This window comes from Sciurus carolinensis, chromosome 1, assembly GCF_902686445.1.
Source record: "Sciurus carolinensis chromosome 1, mSciCar1.2, whole genome shotgun sequence".
In the NCBI taxonomy this organism is placed as follows: domain Eukaryota; kingdom Metazoa; phylum Chordata; class Mammalia; order Rodentia; family Sciuridae; genus Sciurus; species Sciurus carolinensis.
Window position 1 is genome coordinate 174,370,332 of NC_062213.1, and position 26,601 is coordinate 174,396,932.

At 38.9% G+C, this 26,601-nt stretch overlaps 1 protein-coding gene across 5 annotated transcripts in view; it reads right to left on the minus strand.

The window, feature by feature from the left end:
- The window catches only part of Mast2 (microtubule associated serine/threonine kinase 2), a 234,633-nt gene extending 228,858 nt beyond the window's left edge, over positions 1-5,775 (minus strand). For all 5 annotated transcript variants that reach the window (XM_047527470.1, XM_047527459.1, XM_047527449.1 and 2 more), the window contains exon 1: positions 5,291-5,775. In XM_047527470.1, coding sequence (XP_047383426.1) covers positions 5,291-5,473 — 183 coding nt within the window. In that variant the 5' untranslated portion in view covers positions 5,474-5,775. The remainder of the gene's footprint in view (positions 1-5,290) is intronic.
- Positions 5,776-26,601: the final 20,826 nt, after the last annotated feature.

Genomic DNA, 26,601 nt, shown 5'->3' on the forward strand with positions numbered 1-26,601 from the left:
TAAAAGCAAAAACAAGCCAGATGCAGTGGCCCACACTTGTCTCAGAAGGCTGAGGCAGGAGGATCGAGAGTTCAAAGTCAGCCTCAGCAACTTGGCAAGGCACTAAGCAACTCAGTGAGACCCTGTCTCTAAATAAAATATAAAAAGGACTCGGGATATGGCTCTGTGGTTAAGGGCCTCTGGGTTCAATTCCTGGTACCAAAAAAATAAATAAATAAATAAATAAAATAATATAAATGACCACAAAAGGATAAAAGTACTAAAACACTGATCCACCAACTCATTCAGCAATTATTTATTCAGCACCTATATATACATAGGAATGGATTAAAGAATGTGTTACAGAAAGCTAAGAATAAATTAAAAAAAAATTTTAGTGGTAAATGGACACAATACTTTTATTTATTTTTATGTGGTGCTGAGGATTGGATCCAGTGCCTCACACATGCTAGGCAAAAGCTCTACCGGTGAGTTACAACCCCAGCCCCAATAATAAATATTTATCAAGCATCTATTTAACCACGAACTTTCCAATCACTATTTCATTTAACATCTTAGAACCCAAGTTCTTACTTTTTGGATCACAGAATTTTGAGAACTGGAATTTCAGGAGATTAACAGATTTTTTTGAACCGCAATTAAGGATTCTATAAGGATCTCACATGGAAATCCTTCACAGAAGAGTTTGAGTTACAACTTGGGTAGAATTTTAATAGTCAGAGGCAAGAAGAAAGAGCTTTTTAGACTAATAATTAAATAAGTATATGCAAACGCCTAACAATAAATATTTAATGAATGCATTAAAATATGAGAAGGTTGGAGACACAATGAATGAGACAGGTCACTAAGGAGTTCATTTTCTGATGAGATACTAACAGCCAATTAGAATATTTATTGACCAAATATCTATGTCTCTAAAAAATATTCAGACAAATAACTATGCTTCAAGCACTAAATTCACCCTAGTTATACAACAGTAAATTAAACAGCCTGGGCCTCCAAAAAACTTACTAAGAGACAAAATTATCTCAGTAAATCCAAGCTATGATGAAGAAAAGCAAGGACCCTAAGGAACAAAGAAAAAGAAAATCTAATTCTGATTTTTCTAATAAAGTGGAAAGTATTAAAGCCAAGTGGAGTGGCACATGCTGTAATCATGGCTACTTGAGAGGCTGAGGCAGGAGGAACCCAAGTTCAAGGCCAGCCTGAGTTACTCAGCAAGACTGTCTCAAAATAAACTAAATTTTAAAGGGGTGGGGGAGTAAACTGGGATATAACTAAGTGGTAGAAGACTTTCCATTTGCCTAGCATTCATGAGGCCCAAGATTCAATCCCCAAATAAATAAATATTTTTTTAAAAAAACAGGTTTCTGAAGATAGAGAAATGAATAAGTTCTGGTATTCTACTGCACAATAGGGTGACTGTAGATAACAGTAACACATTGTATACTTCAAAAAAGTTAGAAGATTTTGAATGTTTTACCACAAAGAAGGAAAAGAGGTCAGGCATGGTGGCACACACCTGTAATCCCAGTGACTCGGGGGGGCTAAGGCAGGAGGATGGTGAGTTCAAAGCCAGCCTCAGTAACAGAGGAGGCAGTAAGCAACTCAGTGAGACCCTGTCTCTAAATAAAATACAAAATAGGGCTGGGGATGTGACTCAGTGGTTGAGTGCCCCTGAGTTCAATCCCTGGTGCCCCCTCCTCAAAAAAAAAGAGTAAACGAGGTGATGAACAGGTTAAATTACCACGATTTGATCATTACACAGTGTACATATATGTCCAAAAACTCCATGGTACTCCACATATATGTGCAATTTTTATGTACTAATTCAAAAAAGAAATAAGGCTAAAAATTTTTTAAAGAGAAATGATCTCTTAACAAATATTTATTTAGCATTTAGCATTAGTTAGGTAAACAATGAGTTCCAATGTCTTTAAATAAAACACAGAATATTTTATAGGTTAAAGGCCTAAACACTGAGTAAATGCAGCTAAGGTATTTTAACAATCAAGACTAACATTTTAAAATGCTTAAATTTATAAAGTGGCAGTGGGAATAAAGGTTTGAAAGATGTTGTGAAGATAGTATCTGTATAACCTAACATTTCCCTAGCCCAGGAAATCAAGGGAAATGACAAGGCAAATACCACGTGTGCAATGTCAAATTTGTTGACAAAAAGGAAAGATGTAGGGAGAAGCCACTGACCTCTGAAGATTCAAGTCCTGCATCCTCATCAGAACTTTTTCATAAATACCAGCATAATATAAAGTATAAAAAAATACTATTCCGTGTCATAAAAATGGAGAACATTTACCACAATGAACAGAATCCATCCAGCCTCATAACACACACAACTGAAGTTTTTGACTTTCAAAATCATAAATTATTACAAATTATAGACTTTCAGAGTCACTATCAAGTCATAAAAATCACAAATTTAAGAACACAGGACTAGGGATATACTTAGTGGCAGAGACAGTGCCTAGCATGCTGAGGACCTGGGTTCAATTCCCAGCACACACACACACACACACACACACACACACACACACACACAAAAGAACACACATGCTAAGTCTATAGTAAAAATATTAAACCCAAAAACAGAAATGTAGAATAAAGAAAAGAGATTAGGTCTAAAGACTCAGAAGACTCTACAAGGTTCTGTAACAATGTCACTGACAGAGGACTAGAATCCTTGTTCCACATCCTAAGCACTTGCCACAAATAGAGTAAGTCTGCTACAGAATAGCATACAATAAAGGAAAAAACTAAGCACAGAGGACATATTCTCAAGGAACATTTTAGGAAACAGGAAGAGAAAAGAGACACAGAAGGGAGCAGTCAGGAAAGCAGCAGTGGAATGGATTATGACAAAAGAGAAGAAAATGTCAAGAAGGAACACCTGGTCAACAGTGAAAAACACAGGTCAGAAAGTATGGAGACTAGGGAAAAACTGAAATTTCTGTCATACAAAGGTCCCCAGGACTTCTACAGATTTCTCTGTGTAACTCTTTCACAATGAAGCTTTTCACAAGTAGCAGGCACTATATTTTAATTTGAAAAACAAATTTTAGTATCCTTCACAGCATATTCACAAAATGGAAAATTACACAGCAATTAAAAAGAACAACTATTTCTCTAAAGAACAACATAAGTGAGCTTCACAGACATGATCCAAGTGAAATAATTTAGTAATTAAAGAGCAAATTGAATGATTCCATTTATATAAAGTATTAGTTCAAAACTAATCTATGATGATAGTCATGAAAAGTTACTCTGGAGGACAGTAGTAAAAAAACAATGGAGCCATCAGGGGTACTGGAAATGTACTCCATCTTGATCTGAATAATGGTCATACGGGTGTATCTGTTCTGTAAAAATGCATGAGCTAAAAAATAAAAATTTTTTTAAAATGCATGAGCTAAATGAACCTTTGATTTGTGCACTCTAAGACAAACCTCAATGAAAATATAAACCAAATAGTAGTTACTAATGACTCTGAACATAATTTTGGGAAAGTGTAAGTGTACAAGACATACCAAGATATTAGGAATGTATACAAGGTAAAGAAACTGAAACAGTGAATACAAACTTTTTTTTTCAAGAAGGTTGCTAGTGAATAAAAAAGAAATAAAGTAGCTTGGATGGGTTACACAGTTCAGGTAAATTATGTTGTTTTGTTTCTACTTGATATATAAAACAGAACATACATAACAAGGGTCCTTAGCAGACAAGAGAGGAAGAATATAAGTACAAGAATTAGCCTCACAGAGAAGGATGAACACTTTTTTTCTCTGAGACTAAAGCTAAAAATGAGTAAACAAAAATTCTTAAGATAAAAGAGAAAAGTCAAGTAATACTGAACTCCTGACTGAAGTATGCACTAAGATCAACTGTAGCAGGTAAACTGAGTCAGGAAAGGATCAGGACTTGACAGTACATTTTAAAAGTTTTAAATAGGAACTGCCCAGGATATAAAAGATAAGGATAGGGTGGGAGGGGATTACAGCAACAAGATAATGCTCAGCAGCCTAGAAGTAATGGCAGAGATAGCCAAGGGTGCAGCTGACTCAGGGCTTAATGAAGAATAAAAAGTGGAAAAACAAAATTCAGAAAATAATCCAACAGCTATTATGAGCATCACTGAAACTATATAATAGTGATGTCTAATGAAGATCCTTATTTAACTGAGGGGAAAAAAGGCGGGAGACCTATAAAAAGTCTTAAAAGGTTCAAGGACAATGTCACTGGGGTCTGGAGTGGAGCTGTGCAAAAGAAAAGTTGTCAGTGGAGTTCATGACTATAGAACATTTTTCTGCAAATCCAACAAAATCAAGGATCACATATTTTCCTTTCACTGAACTTCATTAAGCTACCAGTGGCAGCTTTTCCTTCCTGATAAAACTGACCTTTATCCCCTACTCATAAATACACCTACTATTGTCTAATAAATTACATAAGCACATTCTGTCCATTTAGAAACCCACGAATATTTTTTTTTATTGTAAACAAATGGGATACATGTTGTTTCTCTGTCTGTACATGGCGTAAAGGCATACCATTTGTGTAATCATAAATTTATATAGGGTAATGTTTGATTCACACGAATATTTTTACATGGCTTTCTATCTGTGTTTTCTCACTAAGGTATTTTCAGTGGTAAATTAGAAGGCAAAGTGATTATGTTTTTAGCACTGGGCTTGGGATTGCACATGTGCAATGTTATAAGAAGTGGTCTCTCATGAAGTAGATGGTTCCAAGGAGAATGTTAAGGATGATTCTGAACACACTAGTACAAAAGCATAATGATGATCAAATCTGAAAACGTTTAGGAATGTCCCATTTTTATAATTCATGAGGACAATCTCTAAAAAAAAAAAAAAAACAGTTTAACACTATCAAATTGCCGTTCCTTCTCTTATAATATTTACCCCTCTGGATAGCTCAATACTCCTTTAGTAAGCCTACTCTTTGCAGCCTATTCATGTAGCCCGCATTCCAGTGCTCCTTCGCACCATCTAGAACCCCTAGCTACAAACGCCCCTAGGACCATTTTATCATTTCCCTATTTCCCCATTTCCAATTCAACTCCAGGCCACCACGTCCATTTCACCACTCCCAATTCTTCTGTCTCTAGACTTCCCACCTCCTTTCCCAAACTGCTCAGTCCCCACGCCCCTCAAATGCTCCAGCCCGCGTCCTCTCGCCGAGGTCCCCTCCCCCACAGCTCCCTTTCAGGTTCCGCCTCCCCATCCTTCCCACCCCGGACCCCAACCCTCCCTACCTGCTCCCTGCCCTCGGGTCCCTTGGGCCCTGTTCGCTCCTCCAGTCTCTGCCTCCCGGGCGGCGCTCGCCGGCGCGGGGGCAGGGGCTGGGACTGGGGCAGTTCTGCCGCCCGCTGAGCGCCATCCTCCCGGTGGGCGGGCGGCGGCGGCTGCGGTCGGTCGCGGCAGCGGCTCCGCTTCATGTCTCCGGCTGGGCCCCGAGGGCGTCAGCACCGCGACTGTCCCGGCCTCGCACAGCCCCGGGCCGCAGCGCTGCCGCGGCAACCACCGCCCGTGGCCACCATGGCCCGGCGGGCTCCCGAAGCCACCGACCCCGGCCCGCAGCGCCTCCGCGCTTTCTGGAGGCTCAAGCGCCGCGATCTCCTCGGCGCTCCTCACGCAGGCGGCAGCATTGCCACCCTACCGTCTTCTCCCACCCGGCACACGCTGGGCCGGCCACCCGCCGCCGCCGCCGGCTCAGCAGCCAGCCGCCCGCCAGCCAGCCTCCGGCCGGCCCCGCCCCTCGCGCGCGCGCACGGGGAGCCCGCCCGCCGCCACCGAACGCGCGCGGCCTCCCGCGCACGCGCCAGCGAACGGTCGCGAAAGACCCGCCCGTGGCCCGGCCGCGCGCTGGGCAGCGGAAGCGGGCGGGGCTCCCGGCTCGCGGGTGCGGCTGTGGACGCTCATTGATTCTTCCATTCATCCATTCATGAGTCTATGTGCCGCGCCAAGCTCGGTGCTGGAAATCCAAAAATGAATTCCAACAGGAGGGGGAGAGGGTCCGGAGCAGGAAGGAAACCAAATATGCAATTAGCGAGTAGAATGCTAATGCATGCCTTTTTATTCAGTTCCTGCCAACTCTCCCCTAATTCTCACATAACAGTTGGAAGGCGAACCTGCTCATTCTTATGTTACAGATAAGGAGACTGAGGTGAAGTGAAACTTACCAGGTCACCTAGCAAATCAGGGATCGACCTAGACAAGACAAGTTCTGGCTCTTATATCCCGTTTATTCCCTTTCCTGATCCTTCCAGGCAGCAGGACGTGAAAACTCCCATGAAAGAGGAAGAAGTGATGAATTCTTTGGGAACAAAAATGGCTTTACGGAATGATCACCAGGACTTCCCACTGACAGTGAAGTCATCGTGTAGCCCAGGCTAGCCTGCGGCGCTCTGGGCAGCCTGACCTGCAGCCTCCAAGTGACTCATCTGCTCAGCAACATGCAGAGGCAACTCAGCCCTGCCTGGCCTCCTGGTTTCAGTTGGTCTACTGCAATGCCGTATTTTTCCTGTTTGACTTAAAAAGAATTCATTCCCAGAAGCCTTTCCTGTAAGCTTCACCCCTTTATCATGGGCCTTCTCCCTGAACCCTTTTTAAAGAATAATAATAGCTATCATAGTGGAGGGCCTCCTGGATACCAGACACTGCATTCAATATATATACAAACAAGAAATAAGATGTATTATTCCATTTTACAGTTGAGGAAACAGGTTCAAGTCACATATTGTGCTCAGCATCACACAACTAATAAGTGCAGAGTGAGGACTCACACAGAGGTCTGATATCAGAGCCTACACACATAAAGGACTTGACAACCTGTCAACCAACCTGTTCCCACATTCCCTGTCCCAGATCCTTACCACCCATTCAGCTGCCTCAAGCAGAATCCTCAAAGTCATCCTGGTCTCCTTCATTGTATTCCCTCCTCCCATCCAATTAATGAACAAGTCCAGTTGCTTCTGTAACCCCACCATCTCTCCAATTTACCTCTTCTTTCCAAGCCACTGGCACTGCCTCAAGCCAAATCCCAGGCACTCACCTACTTGCCTGGGAAAGCCTTCCTACTGGTTCACCAGTATCCAGTCTCATTCTCTTCAAATCAATCCTCCAAAAAGATCTCACAAGGATCTTCAAACAGTTAAATGAAGTTGGGTACATACCTGTAATCCTAGCTACTCCAGAGGATGAGTATGTGGATTGCAAGTTTGAGACCAGCCTGGGAAACTTAGCAAGACCCTGGCTCAAAATTAAAAAATAAAAAAGGACTGGGGATGTAGCTCAATGTTAAAGTGTCCCTGGGTTCAATCCCCAATACCAAAAAAAAAAAAAAAAAAAAAAAAGAGAGGGGAGTAAAACTTACTATGGGTGGCAAGTCCATTCAAAACCCAGTCTCTGCCTACCTTTCTCTCATTAACCCATGCTGTGACACTACATATGCAGTGTCTGCCATATTCTTGGTTACAAGCCACAGGAACACACTCCAATCATCCCAAGTCTACAAGGGAATTATTTGGAAAGCTATTTAGAAGGGATCATAGAACCAGAGATTGGAGAAATAGGCAGATAGGCAGAAACAAGAAGCTCGATAGATTGCACATAGACGACAATCTCAGGACACTGTTATTACTACCACCAATGTTCTTTCTACACTGCTACTAAGCACCCTGCAAAGGAACTCTAACCCTCTCTTGATAATTGTATGATCATTCCAGATTCAGTCTCTGGCAGTAGAATCCACTGACTCAGCCTTGGTAACTTATGGACCAGAACCCCATTTGACTTTTCACCTTCCACTATTGGGACTGGAAAAGTCAGGGTGGCAGACAGACTCTAGCATAGCTGGCATAATACATCCCCTCCCCAGTATTTACACCTTTGTGTAATACCCTCCTACCTTGAATGTAGGTGGGACCTGTGACTTGTTTCTAACCAATAAAATACAGCAAAGATGTTGCAATATCACTTCTGTAATTATGTTACATCATATAATACTCTGTCTTGCTAGAAGATTCACTTTCATGATGAACTTGAAGAAGGTTCCAAACCCAGTGCCTATGGAGAGGACCATGTGGCAGAAAACTGGCTACCTCTAGGAATTGAAGGCAGACTGACCTAAGAGCCAGCAAAACAAACAAAACAAACCCCAAGTGCTCAGTGTTCCAAACAAAAGAAAATGAATTCTTCCAGTAATAAAGTGAACTCAGAAACAGGCCCTTCTCCAGTTGAGTCTCCAGATAAGAACACAACCCAACTGATGCTTTGAGGGAAGAATAGTGAAAACCTGAAACAGACAACTCAGCTAAGACAGACCTGGACCCCTGACCCACAGAAACAGTACGATAAGCTGTGTTATCTTGAGTGACTAAGTTTGTGGTAATTAATAAATTTCTATTACATAGCATTAAAATATTAATACAAGCCAAGTTGGGTAACAAGCACCTACAGTCCCAGCTTCTCAGGAGAATTACTTGAGCCCAGAAATTGAGGCCAGCCTGGATAACACAATGAGACCCAGCTCAAAAAACAGCAACAAAAATTTATACAAGCCAGATGCTTTCTCGGTCTCCCATCCACCAGAGGTGATCAGATGACCCAATCTGGCCAAAATTTACTTTTTCTCCCATCTTTCCTAGCTCAATAAGTGACAAGTCAATTTTTTCAGTTGCTCAGGCCAAAACTTCAGAATAATCCTTGAGTACTTTCTTTCTCATGTACTTCACATCCACTCCGCTACTAAATTTTATGCAAATGACTAGGATAGTATATTAACTGGGAAATGGTGACTAGTATTAAGACAATGATACTAGAGATAAAAGAAAGTAGGTAGATTGTAGGAACAAAAAGCCCAACAACAGGACCTGTTGATTACATCTGGGTAGAGAGGGAGAGGGAAATTAATTCTTAAGAATAATTTCCAAGTTTCAGACTTGAGCAACTGAGGTAGGGGAATGGAGAAGGAAAGTTTGTAAGAGATTATAGTTAATTTCACTTTAGATATATTTTCTTTGAAATGCCAGTGAAATACCCACGTAAAGATAAGCTATTGATTAAATTGCTTTAGAGATCATAAACGAGGGTCACAAGTATTCAGATGTGTACCTAATATAAGCTGTTCCATAGCCTCAGAGTATGAATGTGGTTGGTGACTAGACCATTGAGTGAATGCCATGTCTTGTACATCTAGCAGTTGGCAGGCTACTGACCGTAGAAATGGGAGCCAAAAAGCCATATTATACACCACATCATCCATTAGGCATTCTTGGTCTTCTTTATACAGCAGCAGTAGTGGGTTCCCAAGAACAAAGGAACAGTAACTACAAGGCACTTGTCAAGTCTCTGTTGCTGCCACATTGCAAAGCAAATCAGTATGGGAAGGGACAAAAGTTACATGGCAAAGGGGAGTGCATTCAGGGCAGGAAAGAATTTGTGACTATCTTTGAAATCTACTTAGAAAAATCAATCGAACTTTCATAGCCTAGTCCAGCTAGAATTAGATAAGCCCATTAACATCATTCCTTTCTAAGACCATGTATTATGTTTTTTTTGTTTTGTTTTGTTTTGTTTTGTTTTGTTTTTTTGGTGGTGCTGGGGATCGAACCCAGGGCCTTGTGCTTGCAAGGCAAATACTCTCCCAACTGAGCTATCTCTCCAGCCCCTAAGACCATGTATTAAGGACTGAATATTTGTGTCATATCAAAATGTGCATGTTGAAATCTTAACCCCCATTATGACCTTATAGACAGTCCCTGAATTCTGATGATCTGACTTACAATTTCCTTATTTTACAATGACTTGAAAATGATATGAATTCAGTAGAAAATGTACTTTGAATTCTGAATTTTGTCTTTTCCAGGCTAGTGATATGCCATATGATACTCTTTCATGATGCTGGGCAATAGCACTGAACTGCTGCTCCATCAGTCATGTGGTCACAAGGGGAAATAGCTAATGCTCTACAGTTTACTGTGTTGCCAAAGTTTGGCTCTAGGTATTCAACAAATTACAGGAGATATTTTATTAGAAAAATAGTTTTTATGTTACATCTAACGTAAATTATATGCCCAATTGTAAGATAAAGTAAGTATTCCGACCACAGTTGCAGGTAGACAAGGCCAAGGTGTGATGTTTAGTAGGTTAGGTACATTTTCAACTTAGAATGTATTCAACCTGTGATAGGCTTATCAGGAGGTAACCCTATCACAACTTGAGAAGCATCTATATTGGGAAATGGTAACTCAAAGAAGTAAAATTAAATAAGGTCATAAGGATGAGATCCTAATCCTGTAGGATTAGCGTTCTTATAAACAGACACACCAGAAGTTTCACTCTCATTCCTGAGGTGAAAAGAGAGAAGAAGGTCAGCAAAGACATGGTGAGATGGTAGCAATCTACAGGTCAGGCAGCAAGAAGTCACATTGTCTGAATCCTTGATCCTGGACATCTTGACTCCAGAACTGTGAGAAAATAAGTTCCCCTTGTTTAAGTCACCCAGTCTATGGTATTTTGTCGTGGCAGCCTGAACAGACTAATACAGATTGCACAACATGGCCTTCAAGGAAAGGTCCTCCCAATCCAAAAGAGATTTTTTTCAAGGAAGACAATTCTATTTCCTCAGCGCTAAACTTAGTCAAAGATGTCCAGGCCAGAGTTCCCACAAATGAACCTCTTAGTCCTCACCCTTTCAGGTTCCACACATAGCACAGCCACAACCCAGGGAAACAGGCAGCCTCAAGGCAAGTTCCCCAAGGAATCCACATCCTAGAGACCTTCAGCTTGCCTCTTAAATGCTTACTATAAAAGGGATAATTATGCTCCCTTTCCCCAGGCAATGATTACTTGCTAATCCTGTTAAGGGAGGTTGATCTCAGTGTTTCTAGGGGTTTGGGGAATCTACACAAACTCTCCAGGAGAAGGCTACTTTCAGTAATTCTAACATGTTACACTTTTCTAAAATGCCCTAGGTGATTCAAAGAGGTCCAGATTCCTCTTCTAAAACTCAGCTTTGAGGATTCGTATATTATCATTATGACAAAAACAGATAGTTGTCCCCCAATAACCATTCCCGGGGCTGGGGAGATAGCTCAGACGGTAGAGTGCTTACCTTGTAAGCACAAGGCCCTGGGTTTGATCCCCAGCACCCAAAAAAAAAAAAAAAAAAAAACAAAACAAAAAAAAAAAACCATTCCCTTCTTCCTGTTGTTGGACACATGGCTACTTGGAATAAAAACAAAATTTCAAGCCTTCTTTGTGGCTAGGTATAGCCATGAGACTAAACTGAAATTAATGACATGGGAGTATAGGTTCTGAGTGCAACTTCTGAATCATGTTCTTAAAGAGAAGAAGTTCATCTTCCCTTTCTTTCTTTTCTTCCTTCTTCCATCCTATTGCTCAGAAAGTGTCATGGTAAAAATCTACCTTGAACCACAAGGATGAAAAAAAATTCTAGGTCTAACAATGAGATAATGTAGAGTTTCTAGATTAACTCATAGAACAGAGGCACGGTAGGTGCCCTCTGTACTATCAGGTGAAAGAGAAATACACTTCTCTCTTGTTGAAGTCATTGTTATTTTGGGTGTGTGTTACATGTAGCCAAATCTCTATTGTACTGCTAAATGTGGTGATTTCTTTCTGGTATCTCTTTTTCTAGAGAAACTGGTGGATCACAAATTTAATCCTGGGCAGGACACCAGCTACAGATGAAAAACAAAACCATACTGAATACATTAGGATATACTTGGCAATAAAGGAAAACAGGGATCTTAGGGAAATCTAAGAATAAAAGTGCAGTTGACCTCAGAGAAGTTGAAACTGGAAGCTTCTCTAAGACCCTTCAGTGGCAAGTGTTTAAGGTACATTACTCTGTTCTTTTTATCATGATCAGTTTCTTTCTAGGTCTCTGTTTTAATTCATATGTCTTTTTCCTCTCTCTCTCTTCCCGCACCCACCCCCAAGTCAGGGTTTCTCTATACCACTCAGGCTAGCCTTGAACTCCTGAGCCAAGTGATCCTCCCACCTCAGCCTTCTGAGAACTCTGGACTATAGGCACATACCATTGTGTTCGGCTTTCAAGTATCTTTTTGTTTTTACTCCTAAAATCAATTAGCACCTTTACCTATTCTGCTATATCTTTGTTTTATAGCATCACTTCCACCTACCAGTGCTCACAAAACTCAGCCAAAACTGTCTTAATGAAAGCATTTTCTCTACTACTTGGCCTTTCTATGCAATTTTTAAAGCTTCAATTCTTATCTCTAATGTATGATTCATTCCCTACTTCCTAATTCACTTACCTAAGGATGAGAAGCCATTTGGTTAAGCTTTACTTGTCAAGTTACTTCAATAGCTGCTAGGGAACCTACACTGATATTAAGTTCTACATACTAAGTTAGTATCCCATCCTCTTCCAATCCGCAATGTCTAGGAGTTGGGAATGTGGTATAAAGTGATGTAGAACATGACTGCCTATGACCAGTCCTTGGCAGAAAAATGTGGGGGCTCATTTTCCTTAATGGGGCTAATGGGAGATGGTGGACTCATCTGGAACAATTAGTAACAGATATATTGGAGAATAAGAGCAAAACCAAAAATCACATAGGAGTCGATTACAAAAGAACATGCAAAAGATGATCCTATACTTGTCAGGGTCTTATAGTAGTAGGGCTAGAGAGAAAGTTAGAGATGAAATATTAATAATGTAAAACCTATAGCAACTGATGAATCACCAGGTATGGGAAATGAACAAATGGTAAGAGTCAGGGTTCTGGCTTAAATAACCACATGGATGGTGATATTTTTCATTGTCCAATGGAATACTGAAGGAAGAACAGTATCATTATTTCATTCACTCATTTGTTCACACATTCAACAAGTATTTAGTCTTACAAGGAAGAGAACTATTAAACGCACCCACTGAACATTACAAAGAAGTGCAGTTTGGGGACTTGTTGATTTTGTGGTGCCTGTAAGATATACAAGATGGATATCTTGAACTCAAGTTTAGGGAGAGTTCTCAGTTAGAAATAGATGTGACAGAATGAAAATCACTATCAAGTAAATGCCCACAACTTTCTCTCTCCTTCCTGAGTCTTCACCTAGCCAAGAGAGTTCTATTTTATGACAGACTGCTTCTTTGAACTTTGAGAATGTAGAATAAGGAGAAGGAATAGAAACAATAACTAAAGGGTAAAAAAAAAAAAAAAGAAAGAAAGAAAACAAAAACAAAACTTAGTCCAAGAGGCTGAGTTGACCTATTTGGGAAAGAGCTATAAGAGGAGAGGTAAGAATTAAAGGTAGAAGACAGGAGGTAGGAAAGCAGAGAGAAAAAGAAAAAGCTTTATGGGCTGACTGGGGTATGCGAGGGAAGTAGGCTAGGAAGGAGGAGTTGTAATGAGTATTTCTATAAATCTTCTTCTCAGTTCGCAAGCAATGCCTGTAATAGACTTGTACTATTTTGAAGTTACTTTTGGCTGCTAAACTGTGTACTTCTTTATGAGTCCATGCAGAGATTAAGTCATACTTCCTTCCCCCCATTCATTAAGAGTTGCATATAAATTTGAAAGCATATAGATAAAAATTGTTAGATAATTTTTAACTTTAGCTACATACCTTGAATGATTACATATGTTATCATATTGTGTGTGTGTGTGTGTGTGTGTGTGTATATATATACACACACACACAAAATTTACTCATAGTAAAACTATTAAGCCCAGGATTAACAGGTCTCTCTACCTCTATCACTTAAAAACTCCTCTTAGAGGAAAACTTAAAACAGGGACCAGACCACAGCACCTCAGAACTGGATAAGACCCTGAAGATGAGTCATATCCATCCAATATGAAAACAGATGCTCAGAGAGGTGCTATGACCTGCAAGTCAGTGACAGAGCATTCATGAGGGACTAGGCCTCCTGGCTCAAGGCAACATCCTCTGCCCTGTGCCACACGGGCTACCCCAGCCAAGCCTAAGGACAATCCAAATGAAGTTCTCAGGCTCACCATTACCTTGGCCACTGCAGGCAGACCTCTCCTGTTACATTGCAGTGGGGAAGATCCCAAGGCCTTCTGAGTCCAGAGCACCATAGGGAAAAGGGTGTATGTAGGGAAAAGGGCATATGTTAGCACAGGAAGAGCACCTTCCGTTACTCACTTGACCTTTCTGAGACTCCATTTCTCATCTGTAAAATGGGAATACTTACCCTGCCTAACTGACTGCAATAACAGATAAAAGGGATTACAAGATAAAATGGGCTCAAAGCATTTTGGTAAACAGTAGGTAGGGATCATTTGCACGTTTTAGGGAAGAAGGGGTCAGAAAGAGATGCCCAAAGACTGAGCCCCTTGACACCAGGTGTCCTAAAGGACAGAAACTCACCTGATTTTTAGAGACCATGACTTCCCTCTTTGGTGCATAACCCCCCAGTTTCAAGGCCTTGCCTGCAACAAACCTAGTCTGGTCTCAGGGATCAATAGATGAGGAGATGGGGTGGCAGAGAGGAGACTTAGAAGTTTAGGTCCACAGTTAGCTCACCTCAGGCTCAGGGTAGGCTATTTTTAAGTATTGCAGACAGACTGCACAGAGGGTGTTGAACCAGTCCACTGTCTCCTGTGACAAAGATGCAAAGGACACAGATAGCTGGTAAGACAGGTGGGGGTGGGAGGCTGAGTCTGGTGGCAGGGTTAGGGTTCTCAGGTTTGAGGCAAATGCATTCAGCACACACATACACCACCTAAGGTCATCCTAGGAGGACTAGTTCAGAGCCCCAGGGGCTTCCCTGAGGAAAAAAAAAAAGAAAAAAAATATTAAGGGTGTCTATGGTAGAACACAACATTCAAGGTATGGAGAGTAGACAAAAACTTGGTCAAGAAAAGTAAGGAGGCCAGCCAGGCACGGTGGCAGACACTAGCTACTTGGGAGACTGAGGCAGGAGGATTTCAAATTTGAAACCAGCCTGGGAAAATTAGCGAGACCATGTCTCAAATTAAAAATAAGAGATAAAAAGAACTGGGGATGTAGTTCAGTGATACAATACTTGCCCAGCATGGATAAGGTTCTGGGTTCAATCCCCAGTACTGCAAAAGAAAAGAAGGAACAAATGAAAGGAAAGAAGGAAAAAGAAAAGTGAGGAGGCCTACAGCTTCCAAAATGATCTTAAACTCACAGACATCACATCACTGCAAACATATGGCAGCTTGAGACAAAAATTACTGTAAGCCTTGTAATTTCAGAGCATCATATAAACGTTATAGTCTGTGGCAATATGAAATAACAATGTAACTAATAGAAGTTGGGAAGTGGGTAAAGAAAGTGGACTTCTTCATCTTTCATTATTGGGAGGTCAAAAGGTATCATTTAAAATAATAAAGGTATGTTTATTTAAAGGATAAGGTATAAAGATAATATTAAGAAGAATTTTTAAAGTAACATTTGTAACACTAACTACAATTACATGTTAAAGGAGAAGGAAGGGGGTGGGAAGAAGTGGAAGAATAGTAATTTTGTTATTGCTGAGAGTAGAGAGTTATAAATATCAGAAATTGTTATCGTGGGGCTGGGACTGGGGCTCAGTGGTAGAGCACTTGCCTAGAACATGTGAGGCTCTGGGTTCGATCATCAGCACCACATAAAAATAAAATAAATGTATCATGTCACCCACAACTAAACAATAAATTTTAAAAAAGAAAATGTTATCATTATAGAGGTTAATGAAAGAACCAAAAACTATAAACACCCATATTAGCAAAAGGTGCATGCACAAAACAAACACATATACACATATACATATATAAATGTTATAAAAAGTAACTATTTTATATCAATAATTTGATATTTATCAAATGTAAATAATGTAATACAGATTTTAAAAGGTCACCATCCTAAAACAAAACATTCTTTTTTTTTGCGGTGCTGGGGATCGAACCCAGGGCCTTGTGCTTGCAAGGTAAGCACTCTACCGACTGACAAAACAAAACATTCTTGACTCCTAAGAACATAAAGAAATTAAGAGATCATCTGGAATAGAACTACCCCAGGTATGGTCCCCAAACCACACTGAGCCAATCATAAAACTGCTATCAGCCTATAAAGCAGTAAATAAAGAAACTGAGAACAAGCCCTTAAAAAAATCATTTACAGCAATATAGCAGGGAAATTTTGTGTGTGCACCAATAATAAAAAAGTTACATCTGTTGTGTTATTTTTTTCTGGTTGTTTTTATTACATTTTATAAAAGTAGTCTATATGATCAGAGTTTTTTTTTTAAGTTCTAGATAGTTGCAAAACATTGACCTAGAAGAGCAGCCACAGTAGCATCACTGGGGAATTTCTTTGAACTACACATTTATTGAGTCTTTCATGTTAGGCACTGTGCTAGGTAACACTCCCTGAAGAAATCATAGTTAAGCTAATGAAATAGATGAGTAGGCATTAGGCAGGCAAATATTTCCATAGATAATTTTATATCTATAGATAATGACCTTTACAACATAATCATAATAGCATTATACCTAACAAAAGTAATAATTTATTAATATTGCCTAATGCAGAGTTTGTGATCAATTTTCTGCTCTTGTCACAAAACATCCTCTGCAAGTTGTTGGGGAAGTTATTTTTAACAATATCTGCACATTGATTTAGTGGATATGTCTCCTAGGTCTCCTTTAATCTACAACAGATTCTCTTTTCCCCCTTTTAATATATGGTTAAAGGTGGTTTTGTTTTGTTCCGGTTTGTCTCAGTAGAAAGAAATTTAGGTCTTAAGAGTTTTCATGAGCCTGCTATAATATTTTCTGAACATCTGTTAACCTTTTGAGACCTCCAGATAAAATAGGAAAAAGATTCTTTTAGGAAACCAGCAATTACATTTGAAATCTAATTACCTACTCTTAAGACAGCGAATCCAGAATTTCAAAGAATCGGAGCAATTCCTTTTCTGTATTTCCTACACACTCATATTCACCTGGGAAACAGAAGTATTGTCTACAGAAGGACATGGTGCAATCAGAATTAATACAACAGAATGTGCTGGTGTGCTTAAAGTTAAGGTGGGCACAAGATGGTCTAGCAGTTTTGTGGAATGGTGAAGGTTTTGAGGGTAGATTGACCAAGGATGAGAAAAATTACTACAGATAACACCTAAGATTAGGTAGGAAACTATGAATTTGTATTGATACCAACTGTATGACTTTCAAGTGGCCTTAAGGAAGTGGATAAAATTAGTTTTAACTGAAGATAATCTGAAAGACTTATTGGACTGAGCAATGATGTATTTTTAAGTTAATCCAGTCATATTTTTGCCCATGGGGCAACAAGAAGCTTCATAATTGTGCCCTTCTCATTTACCTAATTTTCATTTTCTATCAGTTTCAATGCACACCATTGTAAATACCAGTATTGACTACTGTGCATCAAATTCAGGATTCTGTAGATTCCATGCAACCATGGAACAGAACCAGACGAATTTTTATTTTTATTTTTAGATACTGGGGATCAAACCCAGGAGTACTCTACAACTGAGCTACATCCCCAACCCTTTTTTATTTTTTTATTTTGAGACAGAATGTTGTTAAGTTGGTTAGGGTCCCACCAGGTTGCTGAGTCTGGTCTTGAACTTGCAATCCTCCTGCCTCAGTCTCCCAAGTTGCAGGGATTGTAGGTGAGTGCCACCACACTCAGCAAAAACCAGAACCTTTAATGTGAATTTTACTGCAGATACCAAGGCAATTTTGTTTAGGCTAACCAAGCTTTATTTAATTCTTAAGAGAAGTCTTGCAATAGCTTTATTTAATTTTTCTAAAAGTGGTGGCATTCTTTCAAACTGTTTTCCTTTCAGAAGCAGAAATTATATAATAGGAATCTAGATTAAATCCAAAAATGTGGATGCTAGTTATCTTCCATTATTTCTGCATATGACTATGACAAAGGATTAGGGATATCTTTCTTCCATCCTACAAATTTCCAAGAAAAATCCAATTTAAAATGTTTGTCCTAAGGCTAGGGATACAGCTCAGTAGTAGAGCACTTGCCTAACAGGCATGAGGCCCTGGGTTCCATCTCTAGCACTGCAAAAAAAAAAAAAAAAAAAAAAAAAAAAGGTTTATCCTTATCAAACTCCAAAACAAAAAACAAAGAATAAAAAATAAAAAAGCCCAGAGGAGTATTGCATCATCCCCAATAAAGCTATAGATTTCATCACGTGCAGCAAACACATCTACAGGGCTAGTTTCAGAACTCCTCTTTCAATTAATGTATTTCACACATATTATATCACATAATATGTCATTTTAAACACTGATATCTAAGTTCCTAATACAATAAAGCAAAGGCAATAACATTATCTTATTTGAAACTAGATATACCAATCACTTCAAGTCTTCAAACATCATATTGTAACTTTTGCAGTTTGACAATGCATTCATGAAACAATGTATGGACAGCTAGTTTTAACAGACAAATTAAAGAATACTTTTAGGAAAACATAGCTGTCTTAAATTATTTGTTAGAGCTCACTTATATAATTAATAAATTGGAGCAGAAAACTACTGGACTTTCTTTGAGTTATATAGCAAAAACCATCCATGTTGTGGTGGAACTTGCAGTTCTTTGCAAGGCTTGTGAACTGGTTTGGTGATCCACTGGATATCAGGATTTCTCCAGACAGTGTCATGGAATGGATCAATGAGGATAACCCTAAAGAATTTGCATGTGGAATCTTCATCGACCTAGTAAGAATTCAGGACTCTCAGTGCCTATAGTGGCATTCAGCAGTGGTGTGCAGTTCAGTCCTAGGCAAACATACTGAACTTAGAAAACCTTACCTGGTTAACACCATGATGAATAGGCTTATCATAGGTTGCACCCATAAGAAGTGAGCATTTGCAGCTACCACTTCACACATATATCTGATGCAACCTTGCAAGTGATCCTTGTAAGTCAGTCTGTGTGTTTTATCAGGCCACGTGTGTTTTATCAGGTCACGTGTGTAGTTGGGTAGGGGCCCTGTAGAGGGCAGAGAGCTAGTTACTGCCAGCAATAGACTTTCAAAAAAATATGCATTACACTGGACTGATTCTCCTCCATAGTTCTTGGGTTTTTTTTTTTTTTTTTTTTTTTTTTTTTGGATACTGGCACTTGAACCCAGGGGTGTTTAACCACTGAGCCACATCCCCAGCCCTTTTTTATATTTTATTCAAAGACAGGGTCTAACTAAGTTGCTTAGGGCCTAAGTTGCTGAGGCTGGCTTTGAACTCGAGATCCTCCTGCCTCAGCCTCCAGATTTAAGTATCTATCTTGGCTTACTGGTGACTGTCTTCAGAAGAAAAAGTCCCTCCCCAACCTGCCTTTTTATGTTATTTTATCTACTGAAGATACCAAATCATTTATTCTATAGGATTTCCCTCATTCTCCATTTAGCTGATTGGATCTCATGATGTCATTCAATGTGTTGCCCTATCCCTAGTAAATTGACAATTATTTCTGGGAATCTGATGAGATTCAGACTCATTTTCTTTAGAGAATACCTCATGCACAGTGCTATGTACTTCTCTTTGCACCATATCAGGAAGCACATGATAACTTGGGTTCCACTTTCAGTGGTGATGAAACTTATGAGTAGGTTCATATATTATTAGCCTGATCCATTTATTGTAGATTTTCCCATTAACGATTCACCTAAGATTTTAGCAGACATGATGACCATTGCCTAAATATATTACTTCATTAGGGAACCTAAGTCAAATATTTCATCAAACAGAAAGTCCAAAACATGTGCTCAATTCTTTTTCTGTTTATCAATTTTCAGAATGAGTGCCCTGTCATCTCCAAAGGAGATCAGCAGGGTTTGTTTTGTTGTTGTTGTTGTTTAAAGATGTTTATGGACTCATGGTTTCAATTCATTTTAGTCTTCATCCTTTGATGTTCAATTACCTTATTTTTGACCAGTAGGAGTGCCTTTAGATTGGTTCCTGTGTCTTTTCATTCTTTTGACAAACCCCAATAGTCTGGTAATTTCCTTGCATTCAGGAAAAGAGGATGTCCCAGGATTATCCTGTATGCTTTCTGCATCAAACCTGGAATTAACCCATTTCCTCCTTCCTGATGTACTTTTTTACTTATCTGACACCTAATGAATGGCACTTCCATCTATCCAGCTCCTTGAACCAGAAACCTAGAAGTCATCCCTGATGCCACTGACTTCCTTATTCTCTACATGCGATCAATCACCAAATCCACTTGGATCTACCTATGAAAAAAACTCTAATCTCTACTGCTACTCCTATTCCAGGCCATGATCATTTTCCATTTGCATGACTGAAATAACCTTCTCTTTAAAAATGTTTTTAATTTTTTAAATTTTTAAATTTTGGGCCAAGGAAATACTTTGATATTAATCAGTTTTCATGCTTTGATTTCCATATTTTGTTTGCTGCCTCTCACTTACATTTTCTTTTCTTTTATTTCTTTATTTATTTTGATTCATTGTACACAAATGGGGTACCAAGGTGTTTCTCTGGTTGTACATGAAGTAGAGTCACATCATTTGTATAATCATACATGTACATAAGGTAATGATGTTTGTCTCATTCTGTTATTTTTCCTTTCCCCATCCCCTCCCCACCCCTCTTTTTCCTCTATACAATCCATCCTTCCTCCATTCTTGCCTCCCTCCCACCCCACATTATGTATCATCATCTGCTAATCAGAGAGATCATTCGGCCTCTGGTTTTTTGGGATTGGTTTATCTCACTTAGCATGATATTCTCCAACTGCATCCATTTACCTGCAAATGCCCTAATTTTATCCTTCTTTATGACTGAGTCATATTCCATTTTGTATGTATACCACAGTTTCTTTATGCATTCATCAATAGAAGGACATCTAGGTTGGTTCCACAATCTAGCTATTGTGAATTGAGCAGGTATGAACATTTATGCATCACTGTAGTATGTTGATTTGAAGTCCTTTGAGTATAAACCGAGGAGTGGGATAGCTCGTTCAAATGGTGGGTTCATTCCAAGTTTTCTGAGGAATCTCCATACTGCTTTCCAGAGTGGTTGCAACCAATTTGCAACTTTACCAGGAGTATATGAGTGTGCTTCTTTCCCCACATCCTCACCAACACTTATTGTTGCTTGTATTCTTGGATAATAACATTCTAATTGGGGTGAGATGAAATCTTAGGATAGTTTTGATTTGCATTTCTCTTATTACCAAAGATGTTGAACATTTTTTCATATATTTATTGATCAGTTGTATATCTTCTTCTGTGAAGTATCAGCTCATTTCTTTAGCCCATTTATTGATTGGGTTATTTGTATTGTTGGTGTAAAGTTTTTTGAGTTCTTTATAAATTTTGGAGATTAGTGCTCTATCTGAAGTGTGTGTGGCACAGATTTTTTTCCCACTCTGTAGGCTCTCTCTTCACATTGTTGATTGTTTTCTTTGCTGAGAAAAAGCTTTTTAGTTTTAATCTATCCCAATTGTTGATTCCTGTTTTCATTTCTTTTGCTTTGGGAGTAATGTTAAGGGAGTCTGATCCTAAACTGACATGATGAAGATTTGTACCTACTTTTTTTCTATAAGGTGCAGGTCTCTGGTCTGATTCCATCAACACTTTTCTAGAGACATATGATCCACCCAAACTGAATCAGGAGGACATACAGAATTTAAATAGATCAATTTCAAGCAATGAAATAGAAGAAGTCATCAAAAGCCTACCAAAAAAGAAAAGTCCAGGACCAGATGAATTCTCAGCCGAGTTCTACAAGACCTTCAAAGAAGAGCTCATTCCAATACTCCTCAAAGTATTCCGTGAAATAGAGGAGGAGGGGACCCTTCCAAACTCATTCCCCAAAGCTAATATCACCCTGGAACCAAAACAAGACAAAAACACATCAAGGAAAGAAAACTTTAGACCAATATCCCTAATGAACATAGATGCAAAAATTCTTAACAAAATTTTAGCAAATTGCATACAAAAACATATTAAAAAGATAGTGCACCATGATCGAGTGGGTTTCATCCCAGGGATACAAGGTTGGATCAACATCCGGAAATCAATAAATGTAATTCATCACATCAACAGACTTAAAGTTAAGAATCACATGATTAGTTCAATAGATGCAGAAAAAACATTTGATAAAATACAGCACCCCTTCATGCTGAAAACACTAGAAAAAATAGGGAGAGTAGGAATATTCCTCAACATTGTAAAGGCTGTCTATGCTAAGCACATGGCCCACGTCATTCTAAATGGAGAAAAACAAAGTATTCCCCCTAAAAACTGGAACAAGGCAGGAATGCCCTCTTTCACCACTTCTACTCAACATCATCCTTGAAACTCTAGCCAGAGCAATTAGACAGACCAAAGAAATTAAAGGGATACAAATAGGAAAAGAAGAACTCAAATTATCACTATTTGCCAATGACATGATTGTACATTTAGAGGATCCAAAAAATTCCACCACGAAACTTCTAGAACTAATCAGTGAATTCAGTAAAGTAGCAGGATATAAAATCAATGCTCATAAATCTAATGCATTTTTATTCATAAGTGATGAATCCTCTGAAAGACAAATTAGGAAAACTACCCCATTCACAATAGCCTCAACAAAATAAAATACTTGGGAATCAATCTAACAAAAGAGGTGAAAGACCTCTACAATGAGAACTACAGAACACTACAGAAAGAAATTTTAAAAAACCTTAGAAGATGGAAAGATCCCCCAATGTTCTTGGATAGGCAGAATTAATATTGTCAAAATGACCAGACTACCAAAAGTGCTATATGAATCAATGCAATTCCAATTAAAATCCCAATAATGCACCTCATAAAAATAGAGAAAGCAATCGTGAAATTCATTTTGAAGAATAAGAGACCCAGAATAGCTAAAGCAATCCTTAGCAGGAAGAGTAAAGCAGGAGGTATCACAATACCAGACCTTCAAATGTACTACAGAGCAATAGTAACAAAAATGGCATGGTATTGGCACCAAAATAGACAGGTAGATCAATGGTACAGAATAGAGGACACAGAAACCAACCAACATAAATACAGTTATCTCATACTAGACAAAGGTGCCAAAAACATACAATGGAGAAAAGATAGCCTCTTCAACAAATGGTGCTGGCGAAACTGGAAATACATATGCAACAGAATGAAACTAAACCCCTATCTCTCACCCTGCACAAAACTCAACTCAAAATGGATCAAGGACCTCAGAATCAGACCAGAGACCCTGCACCTTATAGAAGAAAAAGTAGGTCCAAATCTTCATCATGAAATAACCTTCTAATTGGAATCCCCATTTCAGTTTTTACTCTGCCAATTTATTTTCTGTACGGCACTGGTTTTATTATTTATTTATCAGTGATGCTGGGGATTGAACTCAGGGGCACTGTCCCATTAAGCTACATCCTCAGACTTATTTTATTTTTTTATTTTGAGAAAGGATCTCACTGAGTTGCCAAGTCTGACCTCTAATTTGCATCCTCCTGCCTCAGCCTCCTGAATTGCTGGGATTAGAGGCCTGTGTCACTGTGCTAGCTTAAGGTTAGATTTTTTAAAATCCTAAAAGACTTGGGAACAGATTCATAAACTTCAGTCATTGTTAATTGTGGCAGTCTCAAATTCATTTTTTGCTGTTCCTCTCTTCTATTACAGGGGATTAACTCATACAAGTTATATTTCTAGAGTTCCCTAAACTGATTGTTTTTAGCTAATGGGAGGGATTGGCAGATCTCTACTTCAGGCAGCACCTCTAACGCTGACCGTGTCTTTTCCATGGTTTCAGATCTCCTCGGAGTCTCTTTCTCTCTATTTCAGTTCCCGCAGGGCAATCTTTCCCTCTGTAGTTTTAGTTCACATTGAATGGTCCTTACTCATGGGTTCTGTTAACCCCATCTCCTCAGTCGATTCACCAGCCCTAGGAAAGGTGGAGACTTCTTGCTGTTGCTAATTTCTGAGTTGCTTTCCCATGCTCTGTTTCACCTCCAACCCATTTGTGACTAGCTCCTTATATAAAATTCCTTCCATTTAATGACATGGAATTGGTTGTTTCTTTGATTAGACCCTGACCTATATAATTCATCTAAGTAGTGCATATAAACCATGAGAATTAATGCCATTCAATCATCCATCAAAGTAGGAGAAAGGAGAGCACTGAGGCTAAGGGGTTCCTGAAGCAGTGAGTTAGAGGGTTTTCTACACATTTTCTCTACAGAACCAGAAGGTGTGCTCCCTCCCCTCATATTCTCACTCAGTGTTTAATCATGAGTTCAACAACATCAATTCTTTTGAATGTCTGCTCATGTTATATACCAGGGAGGTACAAAAATGAACTAGCTGGCTGCTGAGGCAATGTGCTTGACCTGGGCATTCCCCTGTGTTTCAAATGACAAAGGAAGTAGGCTCAGCCTTTAGATTAAGCACTGTGGTCAAAATTATTCATGAACCATAGTAATGTTCCACTCTAATGTTCCACAACTAAAAAAGAGCCTAAGGAAATAATGCAAGATGTGGAAGAAAGCTTTATGCAATAAAGACATCTTTTCATAGTATCCCTTAAAATAGTAAATCTTACTAAAAACCTAGGCCTAGGGCTGGGGTTGTTGTTCACTGGTAGAGTGAATAACTGCCTAGTGTGCCCAAGATCCTGGGTTTGATCCCTAGCACAAACAAAACAAAACAAAACAAAATATCCTAACAGTTTTACAATATAAAATTCTGTAATCATTAAAATTATAGCATTTAAAAAGTATATAGGACTGGGGAGATAGCTCAGTTGGTAGAGTGCTCGCCTCACAGGTACAAGGCCCTGGGTTCCATCCCCAGCACCGCAAAAAAAAAAAAAAAAAAAAAAAAAAAAGTTTAAACTCTTAAAAAAAAAGTATATAAGGACTAGAAATTACAGCTCAGTTCTAAAGTGCTTGTCTAGCATGCTTGAAGCCCTGGGTTCAATCCCCCATACCACAAAAATAAATGAATGAATAAGGGGCTGGGGTTGTAGCTCACTGGTAGAGTGCATGTGAGGTACTAGCACATGTGAGGTAACTGGGTTTGATCCTCAGCACCACATAAAAATAAATAAAAGTATTGTGTTCATCTACAACTAAAACAAATTTTTAAAAGAGTGAATAAATAAATAAATATAAAAAATAAAGATTTATATTTTTAAAACATATGTATGTAGCAGCCAGGCATAGTGGTTCAGGACTATAATCCCAGCAATTCTGGAGGCTGAGGCAGGAGGTTCACAAGTTTGAGACTTGTCTCAGCAACTTAGCAAGATCCTGTTTCAAGAAACAGGCAGGTGGAGCTGGGAATGAAGCTCAGGGATAAAGCAACGCTGGGTACTATTGCCAATAGAGAAAAAAAAAAAAAAATATATATATATATAAATAATATATACAGCAACAACTGTACAGAGCAACAAACATAAATATATATAGCAACATATAAATTATATATTAATAATAAATATAATTAAAATATAATAACATATAATAATAATATATGTATATCAACATATAAAATATTTCTCACACAGCCTTAATTATATTAGCAATACTCCATGTATAAATTTAGATAAAACCAAAGTGGATGAAATGAAGTAAAAAATGAAAGTTTGCCCTAAAGTAACTATTGTTGAAAGTTTTGTGTGTCTGCAAACTTTTTGGAAAATTATATACTCTGATACTTTTGTCATTGTGTGTCAAGCATTTTGCATGTCATTCACCAGTCCTCTAAGACATTTTTTCATGGTAGTTTGATAATGTACTGTACACACAATATACAATTACTTACCTAGCCATCCCTTCATTATCAGTAAAGCTATGATAAGCTTTGGGATATAAGTAATGGAAACCCACCCAAGTTGTCTTAGGAAAAAATACAAACTGCTATAAAGGATACTAGTTATAAGGATACTAGAGTGCGTCACAGAATGCAGAAGTAGGAATTCAGAAAGTGATTAGAATGTGCAGTGGAATGCTCAAAGGAATATTTTGTCTCTGTCTTTTATCTCTGTTTTCTCCTCAACTCTGCCCTATTCTATTCTCTCTGCAGACTGATTTTTTCTTTTCTTCTGTCCATTTGGAGGATAATATTCCTGACATTGTTGCTGAATTTTTACACTTCTTTCATTCACGATAGCCCAAATTAAACCAGAATTCCTAAGTGAAAAACACAATATAATTGATCTGGTTTGGTCAGGTAGGTATCTATCCCAGTCCAATCAACAGTGGTCAATAGCCAAGATTCTACTTCTGAGGCTGAAATGAGGAAGATGGCAACATGTGTAAGTCCCAATGTTCTCAGAAAAGAGTGAAACACTGGGTGCTGGCAGGACACTCCAAAAGATGTCTACTATGGTCTCCATTTGTCAATTTCCCTTTTTAGAACGAGCATGTTAGTGGAATCATTAGGTCAGGTGCTGTGTGAATTTTAAACCAATTGCTTTCCAATCTACTCTTTCACCTGTAGTCCCTGGGAGTTTCTACTTGCCTGTACCCTTCTAACTCTGAGAAATGGAAGGTGTGATGTTTCACTAATTTG